This window comes from Pezoporus occidentalis, unplaced genomic scaffold, assembly GCF_034315485.1.
Source record: "Pezoporus occidentalis ecotype Australia unplaced genomic scaffold, CSIRO_AGI_Poc_V1 ctg174, whole genome shotgun sequence".
In the NCBI taxonomy this organism is placed as follows: Eukaryota; Metazoa; Chordata; class Aves; order Psittaciformes; family Psittacidae; genus Pezoporus; species Pezoporus occidentalis.
The window spans coordinates 220599-246918 of NW_026913576.1; the positions used below are offsets into that span (position 1 = coordinate 220599).

General features: G+C 37.7%; 1 protein-coding gene across 7 annotated transcripts in view; it reads right to left on the reverse strand.

The window, feature by feature from the left end:
- Positions 1-5494: 5494 nt before the first annotated feature.
- ADGRG6 (adhesion G protein-coupled receptor G6) overlaps positions 5495-26320 on the reverse strand; it is a 111513-nt gene continuing 90687 nt past the window's right edge. For 6 of the 7 annotated variants that reach the window (XM_062614238.1, XM_062614241.1, XM_062614237.1 and 3 more), the window contains 10 exons: positions 26074-26190; positions 25036-25081; positions 23202-23308; positions 20327-20454; positions 18781-19049; positions 17197-17311; positions 15929-16212; positions 12139-12240; positions 10313-10465; positions 5495-6834 (listed from right to left, as the gene is read on the reverse strand). In XM_062614238.1, coding sequence (XP_062470222.1) covers positions 6656-6834; positions 10313-10465; positions 12139-12240; positions 15929-16212; positions 17197-17311; positions 18781-19049; positions 20327-20454; positions 23202-23308; positions 25036-25081; positions 26074-26190 — 1500 coding nt within the window. In that variant the 3' untranslated portion in view covers positions 5495-6655. Of the gene's footprint in view, positions 6835-9024; positions 9072-10312; positions 10466-12138; positions 12241-15928; positions 16213-17196; positions 17312-18780; positions 19050-20326; positions 20455-23201; positions 23309-25035; positions 25082-26073; positions 26191-26320 lie in introns of all 7 variants that reach the window. The other variant, XM_062614242.1, reaches the window with a different exon arrangement.

The following is a 26320-nucleotide window of genomic DNA, read 5'->3' on the forward strand; positions in this document are numbered from 1 at the left end:
TGCAGACATACAAAACTCCGAGAGCTCTTTGAATTGCAGTCTGCATGGGAAACCACAGTATTTCAGCCCCTTTCCTCCAGTATCCCTGCAAAGCTTTGTAAGGGCTGTTTTCCCATGCTTGCCCTGCTTTCTTGAGCACCCTCACTGTCCTAAACTGTCGGTTGCAGCTCTGGGATGTATGTAGTGGTGCCAGCATCTGCATAATGCTCAGCTCAAAATGTGCCTTGGGTAATTCTAGAAAATTATCATGTCTGAGCAATGCGACATTTGAAGCTAGACTGAAAGGCATGCTGGCATGTCTGCTTTCCTGGGAAGTCAGTGTTGTTTGTAGGGAGCACAGAGAAACAGGGCAGCTCTTAACTTGTGCAGAGCCATCTTGTGTAAGTTCACTGAGAGACAAAGTGCCAGTAACACAGCTGTGCTGTGACTCTGGACTTGTGCAACACCAGCACCCCAAGTGTTTTGGACAAGTGATGGCGTCATGAAGTCTGTCATACTAGTCTTGTGCCTTGCTCCAGGTCCTGACTGGTCCTGGGCCTCCCTTTCCAGTGTTCCTTCCCATAGACACAGCAGACACACCTATGGGTTCTTTCCAAAAAAAACCAGGTGAGGCTAAAGCAGGTCATGTCCTTTGCTGCATTCCCCAACATCTGCCCCAGATCACCCGTCTCCCAGTATCTTGGTGCCAGCTTGGCGCTGGTGCAGGTGTGGGGTGAAAGGGACATGCCAATAAGACTCCTGGGACAAGCACAGATGTTGGGGATTCAAACGGCTTCAGATTTTTTCCCTGAAGATCTTACCAGAATTGCAGACAAGACAATTTAATTTTGACATGGTGCCATTTTCCAGTGGAGCAGCTTTCTGTTCAGTCCTGCCCTAAAACAGAGCAGCACTGGGGGCAGCTGTACAGCCAAGCGTGTAGCTGAGCCGTTCTGCACCTTGCTTGAGCTGACCTGGTAATAGGGGAAAGACTATGTGGAGCAGAGGACCCAGCTGACAGCAGATCCTGTCCCTATGCAGTGGAGGGAAAAAATGATAGGGAGGTATGGACCTATGTGCCAGTGTCAACAGAGGGCTGCTGTTTTGTTTTCCCTCCCTGGACACTTATGCATACAGTGAATTTGTGAGTCACAGGATGGCAGCCCAGCAGATCGACTCATTTGCCCAGTACTGGAATAAGCTAGTGTGCAAGCCTGAAATGGTGAGCTGGCTCTGTTTGCTCAGCTGACAGCAGTGCAGCAGTTTTCTAAATCCACTGCATCCCTTAGAGCAAAAAAGGAGGAAATGTAGCAACCACCAAGAGAAAATACAGAAACTCTGTATTGCTCTTTCCACTAAATATGCCCAAATGCAGGCAGACAGCTCTCTCCCCTTATTTCCCCAAGCACAGAGTGTTCGCTTTATCCGGTGATGTAACAGATTGCTAAATAATAGACAAACCTGATATGAACTCTCCTACTTATCTCTGTGCTGTGGAAGAATGCGGAAGAATCTTGGTGCATTTTTCACTTGATTTTAACATCTTTGCCACGAGCAATATGCCACTGCCCTCTGCTGGAAAAGCAAGAGCGGTCGTGCCAGTCAAGCGGGAAAGAAAACCAGAGCAGCATTTTGTAAATGCATAATATTATTGCATTTACTGCACTTGGAACTGCAGCACTGCAAAATGCAGGATGACAGGGACAGCGGGATCCCTGTGCCCTTTGGGCAGAGCAGGATGCACTCCCCTACTACAGCCCTCTTCCGTTGCTTTGGTGAGCTCCCAGGACAGGAAAAGGCTGGCAGTGAAAGGAAAAATGGGACCAGAGTTATTAGCATTTGTGCTTTCTCATACACTTCAGAGAGGAGAATGAAATACTGCTGGGATTTTTGAGAACTCTTCTATCTAAAGCTGTTTTTTGAGAACTCTTACGACAATAGTCCGGATGCAAAACACCCAGTCTTGGCTATTTTGTACATGCTAAAGTTCCAAGCTGCCATATATAAGGTAGGTCATTCAATACACCTCGAGAAAACCATGCCATTCACATAGCTGTCAGATGCCTTTTGTTATGTATCACCACAATGTGCTCCCCTCGTAAGTACTAAATCTGAGCTTAATCTTAGACCAATAGCAGCATTGGTTCCGAGCAAACAGATGTATCTGAGGCATGCCTATCTTTCCAGAAAAGGTTTCCATAAGATTTATTTAGCTATTTCTGGTTTGGTGCTTGAACCTTATCAGACTGATTTCTCATCATGATGGGGCATTAGGTTCTTCCTAAACTCACAGATAGCATTGTTAGGTTAGTCTCCAAGCACGGAAATAGTGGAGTTGCTGCCTTGAAGAACCATAGCAGATCTTCAGCTTAAAGCTGGAGGGTCAAAAACATTAGTTTTAATTGATAGTGCACAAATAGCCATAGCAGTGTGTTCCACCTACTCCAATGGTCTGCCTATATCACTGGTCAGGGTAACATCCTGCGGAAGGGTTGAGAACTCATGTAGAAAGTGTAAGAAAATGCAGCGCAGGCCTTGACAACTACCCTTTCCCTTTCAGTCTCTCTTTATTTCTCTTCTCCTTACCCTTCCCCTAGCACTGCAGCAAATGATTGTCCTGAGGATGGGAGTGCCAGGATGGGGTCAGGAGATCTGAAAATTAAATGGACTGAGTGACCAAAGACCAGCTAAGCAGTGAACGCAAAAGCCTCCTTAGCATAGAAGCAGCTGGAGCACTGGGCGTGAAATGGCTGTTCCACAACCTGGTTTGCACGATTGCTTTCCCTGACATTAACTTCTAAGCCCTCTGCCTAATTTGCTGACCCATATATAGTTTTAGGTCTTTATATATAGTAAGTGCATAACACCTTTTTTTATAATGGCTCCATGAATGACACACTGTTGCCCTGTAACTCAGTAGCTGTCCCTGTGGTTACATAGATGTGTCTGATTATAGATCAGGCTTTCAAAAGTAATAAAATGAAGTGGCATTTTATGTAACTTCAATGGGTTACAGTAGGAAGCTGTTAAAAGTAGAGGCTTAAAATAAAATTGTTCTTGATATTTTAAAAGTGATGAAATGAGGAGAAATATAAATCCACCCCCAAACACTGCAGATCACTCTTTACAAGTTTGGCATCTGCCAAGATCCTTCTTGGGGAAAAAAACCTGTCTCCTTCCCTCAGAGGGTCCTCCCACACTGTTCAAAACATAAAGCTCAAGGGTAATGTTCACTGTCCACAGACACATGGACAGATCATTCACAGGCACACTCACCATCCTCATTAACAAATGCCACTTATCACACGGGTTTTTTTGATTGCTTTCTAAAAAGTATTACTGCTGTCTTCATATTCTGTGCACTTTCTGTGATAAGACTCAAATATAGGGGAGCAGAGCTGATATAGCCAGTTCAGCCAGTTTCTGCGTTCTTTAAAGGTAAATATTTGAAGCTAGGCCATTACTGTGTTAAATTTAACGTTTATACATTAGTGTGCACTAATCAAGTGATTAGCTGACTATAATATTTCAGCAGTGGTCAGTCAAAGTATGATTACAAGTAGAATCAAGTTACTGATAATGAGAGAATATAGTCAGCTGGAAAGAAACACATGAACAGAAATAACTCCAGAATTTTAGATTATTCATTTGTGTTACCTCTAGAAGATCATCCCAGCATATTGTCTGTTGCCTTGATTTTCCTTTCATTTCTATGACATGGCTGTTGCCATAAATAAATGAACTTGCATAACTTTCAGATCATTCACTGAGTAAATCATGAAAGGAAAAATTATATTCTGCAAAATGCATTCCTCTGATGAGATGGAGTAAGTCTTGCACATTTATTTCCAACATTTTGGCTAGGCATATACCTGTCTCACATACTTAATAAACACAAGATTATTTTTCAGAATTCCACTGAATGATTTTTGCCATTAAACACAAAAAGGAAAATAAAAAAATTAAAAAAAACCCAACCATTCACTATTAAAAGACTTTAATTACTTGGAACACTAACATCAAGAATGTTTACTTGAAAATATTTCTTTCCACTTTAGTTCATCTTCAAACCTGTTACACTATATTCCACTGACTAATATTACAAATTACACTGACATGTTTCCTCACACTTATAAAAGATAGAACTACAGTAAATTGTTTCACAAGGTGTTTGGAAAAAACATATATAAGAAATTATTCTCTCCCTCTTCTTCTATGATGAAGCAGAAGCTCAGTTTTAACGTACAAGAACAGTCATTATAGAGCTAAATATATCTGACATATTTAACCTCACAAATAAATAAATATATACAGGGGAGGTTACAGCATGTCAACTACAAAGTGGAATATTACATTGTAGAACTGAGAGCATTCAAGAGCATCTAACTGACACAGTTTAAGATTACTACATGGTAGTAAAAAAAAAAAAAGGAGAAAAAAATAATTCAGCAAAAATATAGGTAGCTATACATTAAACTAATAGGTTACAGCTCAGCTTCAGTCAGGATACGGTGTTTGCTTTTTATTTATATTTTACTAATCTGTTACATTTTATTGATTCCTCATTTTTCAGGAATGTCTGGTCATCCTTCACTTCTGAACACCTTAATCAGGTAGAAATCTCACAGTAAGCTGCATGTGAACACTATTATCTACAGTAGGTAAGCAAGTGGGATGATAAATGTAAGTTCAGTAAATGCTTGTACATAATCTCTCCCTAAATCATTTCCCTTACTAAAGATGATCTGACAACACTCATCTCTGTTAATAACTAGATTTTAAGCTAATCAATCAGGTTGACTTTCATTCATACCACCATGTAAGTATTTGCAGTTATGAGACTGAGGTCATTATGGTCCATGTAGTGACTGCGGTCAGATGGACAGAATACCATCAGGGCATCCTCCTTCCACCAGGGGTTTGCAGCCAGGGAAAATACACCATTTGTGCAGTCACAGCATTAAATGATCTCTGCACATGATCACAGCATTAAGTGATCTCGTGCAAAGAGCAAAGAGAGGCACAAATCCACATCCCTAATCACTGAACATCCACCTGCTTGGCAACTGAAAAATCTCAGCACAACTTTCTGGTCCCTTCTGAATACTATAAATAAATACCTGGCTAAAAATATTTTGGTTAAAAAAAAGAAAAGCCTTTTCAAAAATGAAAATTTCCATGAGGAAACATTCTCCTCTGAAAACAGTATTTAAAAATACCTTTGCTGTTTTGGCCTATTCCTTCAGCAACATGTACAGTTACAATTGTTATAAAACTTGTCATGGGGCAAGACATGCTTTCTGGCAGTCATGGCCACATGCTAATGTGTCACACATTTATTAGAACAAGTTCTTTTATGTTCTTGTTCTCTGCACACATACAACTCAATGTCGCTGTGCACACAGTATAGCTATGTGGAATTCCCCAATGTTGCCTAAATGCTGTTTAAACTCTGTGCCTCAACAACCTCAATCAAGTCAACCAACAGAGGGGCAGGAGAGGAATACTGATAACATTATGTGCCCAGAAAGATGTTATTTATTTATTACTGGTAAACGTATTCCAGGTTATTCTAATGTTGCAATGCCATCTGATGGAGGTGTCTATACATACAGCAATCTGAAGTACAGAAACTGACAAATGAACCCATGGGTTTACAAAGTATTCATCTTGCATTTAAATACTTACGTTTTAGCACCGTTCATTTTTCTTAAGACTGTGGTACACATTGTGGTTTCCTGTCATATTTACTGTGTGCATTATAAAAATGTGTGGAGAGAGTCCTACATACATATTTATACATCTACATATAGCTGCATGTCTTCTATTTTGTTTAGTGAAAAAGAATATTAAACATAGAATTGGCTGGAGATGTTTTATACATACCGATCAATAAACGTTGAAACATGACTTTGTGTAAACTTTGGATTTACCTGTGTACTTGTTGTGCACAGATGCAAATGATAAATATGACTGTGTTTCCATATATATCAATGGGCTTAAAATCTGCAAAAGTTACTAATGACCTCCATGCCTTTCTCAGCCAGCACATTTATGTAATACGTGTATTTCTTTGTACATGGATATAATATAGCCTGAATTTACAGCACATACTCTTTTGGTAAGCAAGATTTGCATGATTAGGTCTATTTAGTGAAAAATGGTTTAAAATAACCCTTTAACACTGGTGGTAGGGTTTTTCACTTATGAATAAAGAACAGACAGCACTAGACAGTAAAAAAGCAAGAATCTAACAAGTATAATAGGGAAAAATACCTATTTTTCAACAGAAAAAGACCATCAGTAAACTGCTTTTCTGTACTGCATGTCACATCTGTTATTTTCACCAGGAGTTAAGACTCGCTTCTGTCTGGACTATATAATTTAGAGATAGGCTTGTGGCTCTTCAGTTTTAAGAAATATTTACACAGGATTACAATTAGCTGTCCAGGCATCATGTTGGCTGGCGCGCATTTAAAAACAGCTCAATACCATAGTGGAAAAATTGACTTTTTCCACAACAGTAAAAAATCAGTCCTTGAGTGGGAGCTGTTAACAGGAGAATATTATAAACTGGGAAAAAATAACTAAACAGGTCACATTTTATGACATCCAGTACTGGCAGTTCAAAAAAGACTTTCTGTCTTCCTTCAGTTTAAAAAATTCAGAAGCCCAGTTAGAACTTTGTGCTGTGACTGAATGTGTCGGACATGATGATATTTTTATAGAAGTTGTTGGAGTGAGGATTACAGTATCCCTTGACCTTGTCAATAACCTGGTGGACAGGGATAATTGATGTCTGTTCTCCATCATCTTGGGCAAATTTTGAAGATGGCTTGTCAAGATAAACATTCTCTAGAAAGGGGAAAAAGCAACAATAAGAAGTTAGAGCTTCTTAAGTAAACTCATAGTTTAACAGGTCTAACAGTGTCATTCCCACATAGTTATGCCTTCATTTGCCACTACTGGCATTATCTAAATACATTAATTTACTGTTGATGCTTTGAATCTTACAAACTAAAAACATTTTGATGTTTTTAGCACTGGAATAGAGGCTACCTCCTTAACATCTGGTAAATCACATCTCCACACAATAAAGTAGGGGAAAATGACAATAAAAGGATTTAATTATTTCAGTAGCTGAGGTTTTAGGGTAGCACAGAAATAATGTACTCTGTGCAAAATATACCAGAAAATGACTTGCATTTTAAAGCAGACAGCCAGACTGAAACTGGCCTAAACTTTGACTTGCCGAGCATCCCTTTGTTTTTTTCCATAATATAGAGGGTACTGAACAACAGTGGGGAGAAAAAGATGCAGAAAACTGGCACCCCCTCACATTTCAGGTGCTACCAGCCAAGGGTGGAGCTGAAGAGAAAGAGGAGCAAGGCATTTCCCAGCCGGGCTGGCGAAGTGCTTCGGCGGCTAACAGTATTGCTGTTCAGAGAACGGTCAGTAGGTAGAGCTCATGTAGTGAGCAATGAGACGACAGAGCCTGTATCTCATTTTCTCAAGTACAAAGTGCCAACGAGCTTTCTTATCTCTTCCACCGCAGTGAATAAAGCTGGAATTAATTTTCTTAACCCAGGCAAGTTTTGCACCATTGCAAGCCAACAGTAAGATGGAGTATCCTGTGAAGCAATGTTTTCTACAAGTGACATTTTTGATGGCTGTTTACAAGACTAGTGAAATCACCCTCAAAAATTCCTTGCTAAAGGATAATTTAAGAATTTAGCCTACTACTTAAACTATGATTTCATACAAAAAAATCTTAGAGAAATAAATTAACTAAAAGTAAACGGAAAAGTAACCCACCCCTGCAGAAGTCATGATACCAAGCCATAAAAAGCGTTGCAAAGGAGAAATGGATTGCAGAGTGAGAAATCAACACAATTTTACTTGTGACAAAAGAAACAGGCATGTTCAGGCATATCAGGATGATTTTTTTTCAAAGCACGCAATAATATCTATGAATTGCAGCAAATAACTCCATGTCCAACAGCAACCTGCAGAGTACTGTGTGCCTTTCAGATGTATGCATTTACTAGCCAATGCTACTACATTTTGAAGTTTTTCTACATATTTAATCTTATTACAAAGTTAGTTCTCAGTCTTTAGGGAAAGTTTTTGAAATTCCTTGTAAATATGTACACTTTTTCTCACAAGGCATCATTACGTTAAATACCAGCTACTTCCTCATGAAATTTGTATGCACAGGAATTACATAAGGCCTTTGAAACCACTGGGAGGCTCTTAAATTTTTTTTAGCTCAATGGGCTTTGCACTTAAGTACAGGGTTAAAATCCTGTATCACTGAAGTAATTGGTAGTTGTACCATGAAATTATCCACAGAAATAATCTTAACTTTTAATTCACATAAGTGTCACATATGGTACTATCTACAAGTTTGTATCAGGCCCCTAGACAGCTGTCCCACAAGATGCTGAAGTGATTTTTTCCTTTACCCAGTGAGGTCCACTCAATATTCGTGTTCCAATCGGTGCATTCTGCAGTCAACCAGCAATTCACAGCATGGCTTTCAGGCATATATAGTTTCTCATTCCGAGTTATTTTGGGTGTGACTAGATATGAAAACCCATAGCTAGAAGACTAATTCCATAATGGCCATAGACCAAATAGAAACACAGTATCTTGAAATTCCTGTAATAACTTTAAAAAAATATGAAAACATTTTCTAGGACTCAATCAGATTGCTTTTGCTTTTTATTGTATTTTTTGTGTATGGGTATTTCAACTCAGTCTCTTTTCCACAGATTACTGTACACAGCATTAATGTCAGGACATGGTCTAGTTTCTAAAAAGGTATCTTCCAAATGCTTTATGCCCCATGCAGAGTGCAGACACCCAGACTCCGAAGCTCACTTATCCTTTGATTCAGCATCGATGGTGCAAGATGTAATATTGAGAAACAAGCAGCGCTTCTGATTAGCAAAGTACTTTGTGTCAATGAGGTCATCATGCAAGACATGTCCCTCCACCCTGCTGTTCGACCCATGCATTCAACAAAAGCAATTCTCATTTTACCTGTAATGCTCCACCACTGATGAGGAAAGGGCTTTAGAAGACATTATCTATACCACAAACACATGAACGCTTGTGTCAATTCCAGAGAGCACATTATAACCATATTAACAAGAGTTGCCAAGACATGTAGCTATTATATTATTTGTTTGCAATTTAGCTAAGACATCAAACAACTTTAGCTGTATTAAAAATCAGAATCTGAACGTTATTTTCTATTACTTTAACATGTGAGAAGAATGTCATCATATAAAAACCTAACCTTATCAAAAATTCCTTTGGATTATCACAAAAAATGTGTATTTTCAGAGGTCAAAGCAAAATGTATTAGAATCTTAAAAGCAGAGAGAAAACTGTGGTATTCCCTTAACGTCCAACAAACCATCACATTACAGACTCTGATTACATTACCAACGGCAGTCCCTTTTACTTGTCTATGGGATTAAGCTCACCACTTTTGAAGAAAGCACGAGCTTCTTCCTAAATGCAAGTTTCTTTTAACCTACTCACTTTTTATCTGGAACTGTTTTATTGTTTTGCTTTAAGAATGCATTTCAAAAGCCCCAGCATTAAGTCTCTTTAATTGTCAGACTGATAGAAAGTCGAGTCCAGCAAAACATTCAAGCATATTTTTATCATTAATCCCAATACTAAGGGTCTAAATGTTTATCTGCCACAAGTGCAAATGGGAATTCTCTGTCTGCAGAAGAGAGGTTGCTCTGCAGTGGACAATGCTCTCCTCCTCTACTATTAAATTATGAGCAGCATTGTGATCAGTGACTATTATAGATGCTGTCTGTGGAAGACTGCTGACAGAAGTGTGCCTTCATAGGAGAGAGTACTGAAGACAGCTTGCTTAGGGCAGTTGTGTGTGTTGCCCATCAAACCTGAGGTGGCAGCACGGACAGGTACCCTGGTGAGGCAAGCCCCAGATGTGTACTCCAGCATGGCTGCAAACAGCAGTCCTGAAAGCAAGCTCAGGTACACTGGGGTATTTCTAAGACACTGGTCATTTTTACTGCATTCAAAGCAAATGTTCTTCATGTACAATCTCAATAATCAGGAAAGACATACACTCTTAAAACACTTGATGCATAGCCCCTCATGCTAATGGATGCACTGAATATCGGTTACTGAGAAAATAATAGTAAGATTCTTATTAAACAGTAACATACATTTTAAAAATACCAAACCTATACAAATGGATAAATTTTCTCACATTAACCTTTGAGTAGAAATCCCTATTTTGCCTTTAACATGAAACTACATATTCAGAGAGGCAAGAACTCACCTGTATGGCTGTTTCGTTTGCAATATGTATTTGTTGTAGATTTTGATTTGGATGTTAAGTAGGTTGAATTGGAGCCAATGGAACTAGAGGATAGGGATTTCCCAAGATTATCAGAACTCTTCTTTATAATATTGGTGGCTGTTTTGCTCCAATCTAAAAATGATTGAAAATTTTTACATAAATAATTACCATAGGCACTAAATGCCTAATTTATTCAATTGTGAACATTTCAAGTATCAGGTACATTTCCTAATGTTGCTTCTTACACACAGCCTGTCCTTTTCCTATTAGGTAGCCTCTTTTATGCTTAAGAAATACAAATCAAGACAAATATTTTATCTTAAATCATTGCTTTAGGGTATAGGTTACTATTTCTCTGATCTAGCTGTGGCAGTGTTGCAGGGCTTTAACTTGTTTGTTTCTTTGCCTTATCATAGCATGCCCTGAAGTATACTTCAACTGGATAGGTATGCAAATTCACATTTGGCTATGTTTCAGTATTCTGCCTGAAAACTATGTCAGGTTCGTGCACAATAAAACCAGCCGATGGGGTTGGACTGGTTAGTGCTAGGCATAATGGCCGCACATAACTATACCACTGAGGTACTCAAATCATACCCACAACAGCAGCATAAAAATCTGGAAATAATGTGATCCATCTGTGTCTTCCAGTTCAGGAGTTACAGCATGAACCACGTGGAAACTGAACAGATGAAACAATCTGGATGCCTGATCAGAAAGAATATGCTTTTCCTAATTTGTATTAACTCTTTAAAATCATGAATCAGATTTTCTTACTACAAAGTGAAAGCAGAAATACTTTATAGTGTACAATGACAATGCATTCCCTAACAAAACAGAGCAAGACAAAGCAGAAGTCGCCATGGCAAAAAGGTTACTTAAAAACTTGAAAACAAACCTTGGATGCCAAGACAGAAAGGACACAAGGATATCTGGAGCATTGTTATTATCCAGGATATACCAGCTCACCTTACTAGGCAATGAGCTTATGCCACCTTACATCAACTGTAGATTTCAATGCTGGTCACATTGAGCAAGAACCATATGAGCAAAAAATCATCTGGTTCCATCAGACAGTAAAACAAAATCCAGTTCCTAAACATAGGAGTCTAATGCCATCTGAGACTGCCAAAGGTACAAGAGACTATAAATGCAGTGTCCCAAGTGGTGTACTTTTAAGTGTCCAAACCAACTGCTCTCCTTGCTCTCTGAGAGTTGCAGATGAAGATGAACTTCAATCCTGGAACCTCATTAGGCTTCTCCTAAAGGAATTTTCTATGGTTTTGAGTACTCAGTGGTCTCCCTGAATTATACGGTCAAGTACAGAACAGTTTGAACAGGCAAAGATAAAAACAAAGGAAGTCAGAGTATTTCTATCTGCTCTTTAATAATTGCTCCTAGATCAACCTCACAGTCCACACAATTCATCGAACATGCTGTAATGTAGGAGACAAAGACTGGCTTTTGAATAACAGAGTTTGAATCTCTGGAACTTCTTTTTTTTTTTTTTCCAGGTCCAAAAGACTCTTTTGAAACCATGCTTATAGCACAGAATTCACCAGCTGCTTCAGTGGAAAACTGACAGAGAAGGCTTGGGCATTTTTATGAAGTGGTATATGAAAAGTCCCTTGGCAAGTGTTAGTACTGAAGTGAAATGACAGGCTATGATTAATCTATATTTCCACATCTCTGGCTTACATTGAGTTATATTAAAAATAACATAGCAAGCTGTTCACTTTTATAGACTACTGGACTTTAATAGACTACTGCAGCACCTAAGGAGGGGAGCTATGAATTGCTTTTACCTGAATTGTCTGCCAGTCGGAATCTGCCACAGCAAAGATGCCTCCTCCATTGCTTCTGCACGTTTTCTTTCATTGCACAATGGAATACAAATATAAACAAACCTGTGACAAAAGCAAATAAACAGCAAATGAAGCATGTATTTATAAATAAACAGATTAATGAATGTCTGCTAAAACAAAGACTGAACTGTAAGTGAAGGAAAACAATTTTAAAGTTTTGTTATTGTCATCTCTGCCTCCTTTAGGAAGTATGGAAATTAATTAAAGTTTTTCCAACCTCTAACTGCCGTGTCAGTGTCTGGAGAGAAGAAAGGAAATCTAAAGAGAGAGAATAGGACCCCTTTTATTGACACTGTTGATTTAGATCCAGCTCAGTGTGGATTTTCTAATTATTTTTTTGGCTGAAAGGGAAATAATTAAAAGGTTTTGTCTTTGAACCAAATGAGTATTTTCACCAAACAGGACTGCTAGAGACAAATTGCAAAGTAAATACAGGCACTTATATTAGTAAGGAGATAATTTTATCTTCTCCTGTTCTGTATGTATAGAACTCTGGGCTGTATTCCTTTACAACCAGAAATTCTTGTAATTGGCACTAAAGAATGCCCTGGAAAAGAGCACTTTGATTTATGTGCATCTCATGTATGTACTTGAAATGATTATGAAAATGGTAAGAATATGTTTACAAGTACTAATTAGGTGTCCAGATACTTCTTAAGAAAATTTCCTGGTTTGTGCATGCGATTGTAATAAATGTGTTTAAGAATGTTTTTGTAGTTTATTTTTTGCTTGCAATTGTATAATCTTTATTTTCAAGACAAAAGGTAAGCATCTACCATGCTATAAATGAGGTCTTAACTGGGCATATGATACAATTTCATCAGATATTTTGGAGCTAAATATAGAAGTTGGAAGTCTCATATGCTCCTGGCTCTTTCCAGGTAGGCACTAGTTGTGGAATCTTCCATCGTTCTCTGTTTTGGCCTGTTCTTGTTTTACTCTTACTCTCTAGGAGAGAGCTAGCCTGAGGCTGAACACCTGATGGCAAAATGTCACTGCCAAATCCCTCATGATTATATCTTAAACATGGATAAATACTACTTAATGTGGGCAAATGTGGTTAAGTACCATCCCTTAAAACAGTGCCTTTATGATCATCATGAATAGTTCTGTATACTAATGCCTACTATGTTTCAGCTGGTAGAGCACAATGGCAGGGTACAGCTTGGAAAAAAGTGCTCTGGAGCATAAAATTATCCTCTTTCCTCCAAAGCGTTAAAGTCTAATTTTGCATGAATGCATGTCATTGAACTGGACTTCTATTTGCTTACAGCCATCACGCCAGGCTCAGAGCACTGAGATCAGTTAACTTTAGGTAAAAGTTGTGACATGGAAAACTTTTTGCAGTTTTTCAAGAGCTGATAGGGAAAAAAACCAAACCAAAACAAAGCAGCACAATTTAGGAAAGGCAAACATACCTTAACGCATCCCATACACAAACTCTGCTGCACTACAGTTTTTCTGTTCAGTGAAACATTTCTTTGTGTGGTTTTAAGCACACAATAATCCCAATTCAATCATTAGCAGCTCTTACAGGCTTAGAGATAAGCAGTTGTTTGTGGCCCAAATTACCTCTTCGTACTTCTGCACAGCTACAAACTTACTAAATTGATGCTTAATTAAGTTGTAGTGAATGTCTGGACTATTCTGAATGGTTAAAAAAGAAAATGTGCATGCCTATAGTAATACAAAACAAATGTACTGCATTAGTACTTTGCCTTTGCCCTGTCTGGACTTGGTCTCTAGATTTTTTTTTTTAATCTGTATTTCATTATTCATTAAGTTTACAATGTGCTTTAGTAGCACAGTTTTGGTTTTGCTTCCCAGAGCCAAATCAGACCTAGGCTTGGTTTGGACTTGAAGGTATTTGGCTTGCCCAGGCATACATATAAAATGAGCAGCCAAAAAAAGATGTTCCCATTTTTTTTTACTTTGAGCATCAAAGAGAAAAAAATCATTTCCTATGTAGATGAAATAGCAAAGTACACTAACACCAGTAGCTGCTGCAATTTACTTTTTCACTGACAGCGCACAGAAAACTTGATGGAGGCTGCAGGTATAGCTTAAAATACTCATGCAGGTTTCAAAAAACTTGAGAGGGAATAAACGTATTTACTGAGGTCTTCAAAAAAGCTCATTCTAATACTGATGAAAGACTTGTCAGACTTTGCCCATCTTTTTGGTGCTAAGAAATGCTTCCCGATACAAACCCTAATTTTTCCTTTGCTCCATTCCATCCCCTTACTGCTACATGTGCACTGCACCAGATATATGTGATTTTAAATATCCTCTTCCTTAGCTTTGCCTAGCTCTTTCTGACACAGCAGTAAGCATTTTGAGATATGGGATTGTTATCTTCCTGTGCTTTATATGACATTCCTGAGCATATACTGTGCCATCATTGCTACCAAAATCTGTGAAAAGCTCTTCACTCTTGCTTTTGCATTTACTCCTCAGCTTTTTCAGTTTCATCTCCTGGCTTAACTGCCTTCCAAATACTCATTTTCCATTGAATGGTGTTATTACCCCACAGAGACTTAAGCAGTGGTGGTCAACCTTGTGTACACTCTGCACATACAAGACTAATTGATTGCACTGGAAATTCTGGTTACAGAGAACTTGTTCAATTTGGTCCTTGGCACGCTTTTCAGAGTTTCAATCTTTTTTCATGTTCTTCGCATACTTCTAATCTCCTTAGGCCCTTCTAAATTTCTAACAGGGACACACTGCAGCAAATACTTTACTATGCTGCCAGGGGAGTATCAGAATCTGTTCTTTGGAAAACAAGTCTTTAGTAAGAACACCACATCCGAACAACTTTTGCCATTTTACCAAAGTATTTTTGGTTGAAACTGAACCATACCAAAACCTACAACATTATTCTCTTTCTGCAAATGCTCAATAAATCTTTTAGCACAGTAAATATACCTCAGCTGTAAGAGATATAATCTACACAGTGTCACAGTAAGTACGTTTTTTCATAAAGGGAAGATATTTTGCTGACCCTGAGAAAATTTGTTTCTTATCTCAGTATTTGTGTGGCATAACACATGCTCCTCCAATGACATTGAAGGACAATGCAAATTTCAGCTCTCAGCTGAAATTCTTTTAAATGTCACCTATACAATTCTGTAATTTATGGCTGTTTGATTACAATTTCCAGCATTTTCAAAAAGATGAACTATGTTGGAAAGGTAAATATCCAAAACTTCACTAAAGGCAACCAAAAAAAAGCTGACTACAACAGTCACTGGATTTTCCTTACAGAGCTAAAGGATATCCCATATCTTTGTGCTACTTATTCACATTGGAACAGGACTGAATTTTGTCTTATGAGCTTTTCATGCCTAAATAAAATAGTTATGAGCTTTACAGATTCCCTTCAGGGATAAATTAAGTAAAGAGGCTTCCTATATTTGTTATAATCAGTGAAAGAAAATGCTGAAGGTCATACAGCATGTATCTCAGCACTGATTGCTGAAGACTGGCAGCTAGGAATAGCATTATTTATTATTCAGTGCATTTTATGGAAAAGACCTTGAAGTGCTAATTACTTTAACTAAGACATTCAAGCCATATGTAATTGGTATTATTTCACATAAAGGGAAACTAATGACGGTTTAGCATCAAGGGAAAAACTAGAGTGCTTGGATCTGTGTTTCCTAGTCAAATCACTAAACGTAGTATGTCCCAGGACAGCAACAGTTCAAATATTATTTGATCGGCTTACCTTGCAGTGAATTGAAAATTGAGAAGAGGTACAGGAAAGGAAGAGTTAAGGGACCCCAGGCAAAAAAGGCAAAGCCCCATGTCATGCCCAAGAGGAAGGTCAGGCTGACCACGCTACGGAGGTTCCTCAGGATCTCTTCCTTCAGGCTCCGATTAGTTCTTTTCCCATTCCTCCCACAGATCTGCACCATCACCACAATAAACATGGCAACATTCATCAGAAACATGATTCCAAAGTATCCAGCACATGTCACATAAAAGACAACTTCATTCTTGATCCAGCAGCTGTAAAAAAATACAAAAATACGATCATTTTTAGGTAATGCAAACTATACTCCAACTATTTATATGCCTACAAGGAATATCCATCTATCTCTGATATCACTGATGCTGAGCTATACTTTAACATGAAACCTTTGTCTATTTTCTGTTTGTAAAGAGGATCAAGTTTAGTGACATTTTAAATGACCATAGCCCATCTTCATTAGGGACTGTAGTGATAGGACAAAGGGTAACGGGTTAAAACTTAAACAGGGGAAGTTTAGATTGGATATAAGGAGGAAGTCCTTTACTGTGAGGGTGGTGAGGCACTGGAGTGGGTTGCCCGAGGAAGTTGTGAATGCTCCATCCCTGACAGTGTTCAGGGCCAGGTTGGACAGAGCCTTGGATGACATGGTTTAGTGTGAGGTGTCCCTGCCCATGGCAGGGGGGTTGGTCTTAAGGTCCTTTCCAGCCCTAACTATTCTATGATTCTATGATTCTACGTCAGAAGTCTGAGGGTTGTACTGCATTTTTGTTGAAGCTAAACAGAAAATCTGGCCTCAGATACAAGTTGTGGGGACTGCAATGCCATCATGGAAAGCTTAGCCTCAGTATGTGTAGCTTCCACACTTTCACCTGTGTGAAGCACAGGATACTTTAGTAACAGAATGGGAAAACTTGGATTTTCAGTGTCAAAATCCCAAGTTTCTGTCACTTGAGTGAAAGGAGAACTCACATCTCTGCAGAATAAGCAGGATGGGTAGCCTTTTGAGGTAGCCGTTTGGCAGCTGGCCGTGTGAGAGACCCAGCTTGCTCCTCTAATAGCAAACTGACAGAATATTTAGCATGAAACAATAATAAAAATACAAAATGACAGCTTTGCCAGGCAAGGAACTTTTCCAAAGCATCTGACCAATGCTGTTTTTTCGTACTTTTCTTTCATACATTCAGTGCAATTTCTTTCATACTTTAAATGCTAAATGGTATGAGATTAAAAGAAATACTCACAAGTTGTCTCCTCCTTGTCCATTAGCATCTTTGCCGTATAACTGTTTGCCATATACATGACTTGCATTTGTATTAGCACTTGCAAAAACAATTGCTATCACCAGAGCTGGCAAACCTGAAACAAGAAAACTAGCAGCTTGCTTTCAAATCACCTAAAACTTCAAAATCACCATGCAAAGCCAAATTACTGATGTCTCCACCCTTATTAATACAGACTATCCTGAGGTAGTTCTGTCAGAAAACTGCACAGAGAAGTAGAAGGAAACAATTTTTTAAACAATAGTTCAAATAGTAATCGAAGAAATTAATGGGTATTAACTGAATAAGCCTCATAACATCCTGTAAGTATGCAATATGGAAAGTAAAGTAAAATAATCTCCCTTAGTTACCAAATTTGAAATTGCATGCAGGCTCTTATAGCGAGAAGAAGGTTAACAAACTATTACAAAAATGAGATCTAATGGAGGGATGATACTGGGAGTTTTTGGGGGGATCTTTTTTCATTGATGCTAGTGTCACTTTATTACTCTGGAGAACTGGGGAATGTGAACTTGAACCTGTAGTTTCTCCACTGCTTCTCGCAGCTGTAAATGTGTGTTAAGTGTGTGCATTATTTCTTAATAATTAGGTAAAGGGAATATTTTTGTAAAATCGACAGCTATACAGAAGAGAACTCTGTGCAGAATGGTACAGCTCACACAAAAGAAACCTACATTTCCTGACATGCCTTATTTACATGTCTTATCCTTGCTATGACAAAACAGATTCAAAGGGGAAGAGGTTAATTTGCTTTTCCAACCACTCAGTCCTTGTCCTCTGCTGAGGCTGCCAAAGAGGATGCTAGTTGCCAATGGAAAGACATCAATTATCAGCTGGACTGAGGTCAATGCTCTAGCCATGAGGTTAATGGTTTTGTATTGTGTTGTATTATTTCAAACACAATATGTGCATTCAAGCAGAGGGCACAGATTCCTGATACAGAAAAAAAAAAAAAAGAAGAATAAAAGCCTTGCTGCCTGACCCTTGCAGTTATTTTTTAATATTATATTTTCCATTTCAGTCCTGCTGTGTACACTGCTTAGGGCAGGCAGGCTCTCTCTGTGGTTTAAACACTGTGCTGAAGCTCAGGAAGTTTTGTTTGCTTCTGATTCTGCCATAGTCTTGTACTTGTTGGGAAGAAACTTTAAGTTGGGTTGAAAGCTTTTTGAAAGTCAATGCAAAGATCCCCATAGGCTTTGTAGTAACTGCAAGAGTTTCTGAATTCATTGTGTGCCACGGTTCTCTGTATTTGATATGACACTAATATTTGCCCTCTCCCATTCTGGCCTCCCTGGAAAGTTTGTTTGGTCTCCACACTCCTCCTTGGGCTGTGAGCTGCTCTGGACACGGGGTTCCAGTTATGGTGTATTTGCACAGAATTAATACAGAGTAATTCCGCAACAGAGTGGGTTTACTGCACTCAGGTACCACCGTGTGGAAAATGTCACACAAATTTTGATTCTGCTCTGCATTTGTGATAGACAGTTTTTATATAGCATAATTTCAAAATCTATGCTATGTAAATATTGACGCTACTGAACTCACCCCAGCCAATGATGCAAAACTTCAGTATGTATCGCTGTATATACGTGTTAAACACTTTCACCAGAGCAATGTACATGTGAACAGCTTCCAGTCCCATCCATGTAAAGGTGGCCAGAAGAAAAAAGTGCAAAAGTGCAGCTACAGCTATGCAGAGGCCATCTATGTCAAAGGATGCAATCCAGCCATCAAGTAAGAAGATCAGGTTAAGAAAGAGCAGGGCTGTGCTCAAGTTCATCAGGATCTTGGATGGGTAATCTCTTCGCAACTTCCTAATGAGAGAAATACAGGCGCATATGATTAATTGGCTTCAATCACCCAAGCTACTTACTGGGATTTGCTGCTATCTGTAAGCTTTTATGGCAATAAAGCATAGTGATGTGTACTTCTGTGTGATATCTCTGCAGGCTTCTGCTATATGTGATGCGGGAAAACTACTACTTCTTTGGGTGCTTAATAAGCTAATTAACTACTACAATATTTTAGCAACCAATCTATTATTAAACCCCCTTCAAATTAAATATAACACAATGTGTTTTGTACTTTAAATGAAAACTGAATTAGAAGAACACTTGCAAAATACAGCTGACCAGAAGCTCATCTGGTAATTTTCCACGTAAATCTTTGCTTGATTTTTGGAATATATAGTTCAGTGCATAATCTTTCCTGTTTGTTTGGGTTTTTTTGTTTGTTTGTTTGCTTGCTTAATAGCATTTTAGGAATATTGAAGATCAAGTCAGTTTTTGTTTTTAACTAACACACATTGAAATGTATGAACTGATGGCCAAGCCAACAACTTCTGCCATGTTGGAACAGAATGCTATACCATAGGTAATGCCATAGGAATGCAATCATTGGAGATATTCAGAACTCAGAAAATCCTTTTCCTCCCCTAGCAGACTATCATTCTTCAGGAGCTACTCTGTCCTGTTTTGTTACAGGCGGAATGGTTCCTTTGTGTTGACATGACTTCATTTTCTCTTTTTACTATTCACAGTACTGTACCACTTCAAAACTTTTGGATTCCCTTGAGTCACTTTCACATTTCAGTAGGACTGCTATTGAAATTGTTGCAACATTTCACAATTTATATTAATTTTATTTCTCTTTCCACTTCTTCCTGAAGGGCTCTAGAATGTAATTGGAAATTACATTCCATGTAATGTAAATGTAAATGCAGCTGGAAATTTCTCTCTTTATACTTAGGACTTGTTATACTCACACAGGTAAGATTTGTTTTGTTTTTACTAAAAGCCTGGTGGAGGATTTTAAAATAATACATATCTGTTTAGACTCTAGAAGATTCTGTACTCCCAAAAGTGAAATTTTTGAGACGCACTAACATAAAGTTAAGTCTCTTTTAAAAAAAAAAAAAAAATCACAACATTGTGACCATGATTTTGGAGGCTTTTTTAAAATTTTATATATATATATATATATAAATTTCCTTTCCTAGACAAATAAACCACACTAACCATACAACTAATTTATTTTACTCATCACATTCAGATACCTCCTTTGTGATCTTTTTCACAGAACTAATACTTACTCAAATGCAATATATGTCAGAAGAGTTGCAGCTGAAAATATAGCAGATATCCCACAGCCTATGTAAGTGATAAAGGTGAGGACCTTGGTATTCTGTGGGTCTATTTGTGTAACGGTTCTCTGAAGATCCTATTTGAGAGAGGAGGAAGAGGTATCAGTTACAGCAAACACTTTCGCCATGTGCACAACACTCTTGGTAATTAGTCAAGTAAAATTCCAAAGCACTTTGGCAATATTACTGTAACCCTGACATGAGGGTTCATGTTTATTGAGTATACTTAGTCTATAGTTGTTACACGTCTCACTTCCTTCCCATAGCTCTTCAAAACATTGTGTTTTAAGTATTATAACTGCTGGGATCAGCAGACAGAGTCTGATACTGACCCTTATAATTCAGTACCAGGAATTGAAATGTCCTTCTCTGGGAAAATTTTCAAAATTTTTAGTTCCATTGCTTTTTCAAAATTTTTAGTTCCATTGCTTACAAGCAACACTCTTTAAGAAGATGCAAGATTTAAGAGAATGTAATTTAAAAGTATTCATACTAAAATGTGCAACATTCTGGGAAGTTTCTGACATCACTTCTCATTATTAAAAGTTCCTGATCATCTATGGGTGAAACCAAGGGCAAGATACTCCTTTTTGGTTTTATGGTCTGTTTTGACATGCAAACTATAGTCATAAATAGAATTGGTCAGAAAAAAAGTGACAAAGACAACATTAAAAAAAAATTGGAAATGAAGCAGGAACATCCTGAGGATTTTTTTTTTCCAGTTTTCTGTCCAGCTGTAATTGCCACATAGTACTGTCTGAGCATAAATGGCAGTGTTATTTCCTTTTTTTAAGGACAAAAAAAATGAGAATGTTTGGATCTATATCACAGTGGAGTAAATGTAAGCAAATACTAACACATAATGGTTTCCATTTTACAGTAGCTGTACCTAGGAAAATTATCTAGCAAAAAGAATGAAATGCTCCAAAGATTGCATTCTTTATAGGAAAAGGAAGAAGCAGGTTTCTTACACCTTGTCCCAACCTTATATGACAGTTTGTATATACAAGAAGAATGTTATTTGAAAACAATTTAATATCTAAATTAAAGTCAGAAAAGATTATTAAAATGGAAAAGCAATTAGAAGGGTCAAAACTATGTAAAAATCTACTGGAACACAGCCCAGATTCAGAGAACTTCTGCCTTATTTCAAAGTGCCACAAAAGCATTCGGAGAAGAGAAGGGACTCATTGACTATACCCTACAGAAAGCTCTTTTTTTCTGTGTTTGAGGATGAAAAGTGAAACAAGACTACAATTTAGCCTGCAAAAAGACAAAAAGCATGTGGCTTTTTCATATGTACATCTGAGCCTGACATGAAGAGAGTAGCTCTGTTAAGAAGGATCTGGAAAGCCAAAGCTGAAAAAATTGGTGCACGGGGCTCCCTTGTTCAGTTAAGTCAAGTCCTATGTGTCACTGAAACAAGTTAAATTAAACCCCAAAAACTTCCATTAGGAGCACTGTTGTGATCAAGAGCAGATATCTTTTATGTAGGTATGCTTCAGAGGCCAAAGAATGTTCATTTTAGATGGAAAGAAATGTTCCAGCCCACTTCTGAGCATAAAAAAAATCTCCACATGTTAATACAAGGTAACAGTATTCCATCTTTTTAATGTTGAGATTTTCTTCCTCTCAAAAAGACTTCATGTGCAAATTGCTGGAGACACTTGAATGCCAGAAGAATTATGATACTGTGGTTGAAGTGCTCTGTACATTTCCCTTTTTCATCTTCCTGATAGGCTATGCCCTACCTATCTCAGCCACCCTGTCTGGAGACTTTGCTTAAGGCTCTGAAAGAGTATGAGTTACACATATTATATGAGCTCTCAGTGAGCAGCCTTTTTCCAGGAAAAGGCTTGTACTGCAAGGCATCCCCAAAGCTGATTAAAGCCGTTTATAAGAAAACAGCAAGTACAGGTTTACATATTTCAGGAAAGAAGGTATTGATCTATACTTTTTGGCAGTAGATAAATATAAATATTGTCAGATTTGCAACCTAAATTTGTGAGGGATGATTTAGTCTCTTGAATCTCAGGATGAAAGGGAATTATTGTGCTCCCTTGACTTTTCATCCTCCTTAGCCATTTTACTGACGCTAGGACATTTTTTCCCCATGACTCTTTTCCCTGACAATGTGAGTCTCTCTTTTATTGTTCTGAAAACAGCACCTGAACTTTTTCTCCTACTTTTTTTTTTTTTCTGCAAACAACTTTCCCACTTCCCTGATCTTGACATTTCAAATCTACCTAGACTTCGTTCACTTCCCTCTTGCTACGCCCTCTTGTTACATGTGACAGCTGCATGTCATTGTTGTCAGATTATATTGGTAAGAGAAATCCTTATGAGTCATTAAGGTAATTTTTTTCTGTTTCACTAGTGGAAGTGTTATTATTGGGCCTTGACTTTACAGTCTATGACTTTCTTTTTCACTGAGCCTTGTCCCAGCTTTGAAGGATGGTATAATATGCTCTCTGTATTTTGGTATTGCTCAGAAGTCTCAACACCAGGTCTTTTGTGGCACAGTATTTTTAAAATATAGAATACTCTTATGGGCACAATTTTTTATTTTTAAATATTTAGCCACTTGTAAAGAACTCAATAATAATCATAACAATAAAACAGCAACAACAACATACTTTCATTGCTAACTTTACATTACCTCATTCCCGAGTCCTTATCACTAGCTATTTTGTTATGAAAAAATAACTTTATGACAATAATGGGGAAAATGATGATACGAAAAATATGAGTGTTCTTGACCCAAGACAAAAACTGCATTGCAGTTCCTAGAAAAGGTAACTTAGTGAACAGTGAGTTTACCTACCATTAGGACCCCAAAGTGTGTGAGGTGATTGCATAAGCAAACCGTCTCATTTTCATTGGATTCTGTGTCCACCTGGCAGCCCTCAGGGTTCCAGCCACCACTTCCACCTGTGGAAATCAAAGAGGAGAAACTGTGCTTTCCCACAAACTCATGTCATTCTCTCTTCTAATACATATTTCATCTTGTGCAAACGCTTTCTCAAATTGTGTAAGTGAACATAAAAAACAATCAGGAGAGAAGCAAGTGTCAGATTTCCTAGTTTCTGCAGAGAATCACACCAGATGAGTGTCCCAGTAATGGACCACTGAGCTGAAGCAATAGATCAAGATCTAAAAAGTAGGAAGCTTTTTTGAGCTGATGAATGACTTTGTGGATCACTCATTAAAACACAGCTTAGTTTTACCCAACAGGTTTTAGAACTCTTTTTTACCACACTGACATAACGTCTGCAACTACCTCCCTCTACTTATATATCCCCAGGCATTTATTGCCTGGAGCAGAGGGTCCCACCCTTCCTCTCTGGAGCATGTAATGCACAAGGTCAGCGTGGATAATCCCAATGATCCTTTGTGGCCTTCAGAAAAAACATGAAGTAAACAATCCCCTACCCCCCACCTGAAAAGGCCATTATGAGAAATAAGTAGAAATATTATTTTTTTAAAAATAGAAAGGTAAAAAGTAAAATTTGGATTTCCGATTACTTCTCCTTTCATTTTCTCCTGCTAAAACATGAACTAATTTTGTGAAATAGTTCGTATTCTCTGAACTCTTAGGACATTTTTGCACAGCTCCAGGCAAAATCAGCAAATTACCTGACTGGCCCTATAACTTTACCCCAAATTCAAGACAGAATCTCTCAAAAGACTGCGATGATGTTCCAAAACCACTTAAAAGTCTCCCCCATTCAAGCAGCTACTAGAAAAACTTTTCTCCCTGTGTGTTTCTCCTTCTTAAGTTTAGTTTCCAAACTGGATTATTCTTACCCATCCCACCCAGCCCCCCCTCATTTTTATCCTTCTGCATTCTCTTCAGTTCTTCTGTTGAATTTCACGATTTCAAGGACAAGTTTGGACGGTAAATTTTATTTCTTGCAACACTAAATCTCTCCCCTGGGAATCCTCCTGGTAAGGACAGTTATTTCTTTGCTTTATTTGTTTCACTGTAAGCAAGAGAAATATCTCAGTAGTGATCTTCTAACGTAGAAGGATCTGGAAATTCATCCCAGAGAATGACTTTGTCTTTGCAAAGAATGAAGAACCTGAGTGTAACATCACACATGGGTTAGACAGTAGCAATGAAGAATGGGCTAAAATGCTGTCTTGTTAATGTCTCCATATGAGACCTCATCATGCTGGACTGCCATCCATTTACAAGGTGGATGAGGTTTGTGTAATGCAGTTCCTAATCTTCTATGGAAGAAAAACGAGCTTAAGATTTGTAACAGGCACAATCTCACAATTAAATAACCAACATATAAAAATGATCAATTAAAAATATGGCTAAGAACCATTCATTTATCTGTGCAGCATTACTTTTTTAATTAACACATACAGACAGATCAGTTAGAAACTGCTATCAGATACAGAAAAGTAGAAAAAAATAATTTACAAATTTAAAATGTTAAACAAATTAACATTAAAAATTTTCTAAAAGTATATTTAACCTCTGCTGTTGCAAGCAACTGTATTAACCAGAAGAAAAAATACAATCTAAAGATTTCATTGAATTGTGCAAGGACTGATTAAGAAGCAAAATGGCCAAGTCTGTGACCAATTTTAAAACTTAGACACTTTTATTCCCCACATAAAAGAAAATACAGTAATTTTAAACTTACCATTTTTGTTCATATCCCAGAAGACACAGGTAGGCTTAGGATCTTCCTAAGAACATATGCAAAATTAGGCTTTGTATACCTCTTCAGACAAGTCTTATCAACATATACATGTACAGCAGAAGTTTTACTACATATCTTTTCATTAAATGAGCAGAAGACTAAATATCATTCGGATTCTTGAAATTTTGTCTACTGTCAATTTAAAACGTACTCTGCTAGAAAGACACAGCTGCCTAGATTATAAAATCTAGAGCACTGTTCCTTTGAACTGCTTCTTTTCCACATCCTCAGAATAATGATGTTTTATTTTCTCACTACAGTTATCCATGAATATGATGTTTTTACAGACTAAATACTTTTTACTGTTCACTTCCTTAGGACTTTTAAGTGAATCCTCTATGTAACTGGCCTAGAAAACATGCAAAAGCCTGCTGAATTTAAGGGAAGGTTGTTTTGCCTGACAAAATATTAAATTATAATGAAACATAAGATTAATCCAAGTTAATCAAACTGTGAAAATCACAAACCAGGCTCCCACTATATAAACAGTTTTCTTCGGTACTGCATTTTAACATCTTAATATTCTGTCTTAACTTCTACAGTGCTGTCTCTTTTGGAGTAGCTATTGACAACATGAAGAACAGAGTCAAGCTGACATATTTTTTAACTGAAACAGCATGTAGCCAAAGGTTACATTTGGTCTGTATTTCCCTAAATTAATTGTAGTCATCTTTTAACAACATGGTTCTGTCCATTCTTCCTTTGATGAAAACCACATGACAACAAAATAATATGGGGAACTATTAACAAAGCAATTCATGCTTGATCAAACAATTTAAGTCATTCTAAAGCTGCGGTGTAATAAATCACATCCCTGGTCACTGGTTGCGAATTTGGTCATGAACAGAGGTGCTGCCTACAGTTAATGGCACGGAAATTGCCTCTGAGTGGCAAAAATCCATCCAAATGAATCAGGCTATATGCTTTGCCTATACATAATCTGCATTCTTTTCCGCTGAATGGTGAGTCTTGTTTTACCTGAATTTTGGTATGCTTGATTGTAACCTTCACGTAATCCTGAAGATCCTGAATGGTTATGTTTCCAATACTGCATGCTACCACAAAACTGGTCAAATCAGCAGGATTTTCTGCATCCTTTGAAAGATTCAGAAAAATATAATAAAAGCTTACATAGCAGGTAACATAAAAGCCAGAGTACACAATTTCATTTTTACAGAGTGATAGAGTAAGTAAGTTGTCAGCATTTCTGCACTTTTGATCATGC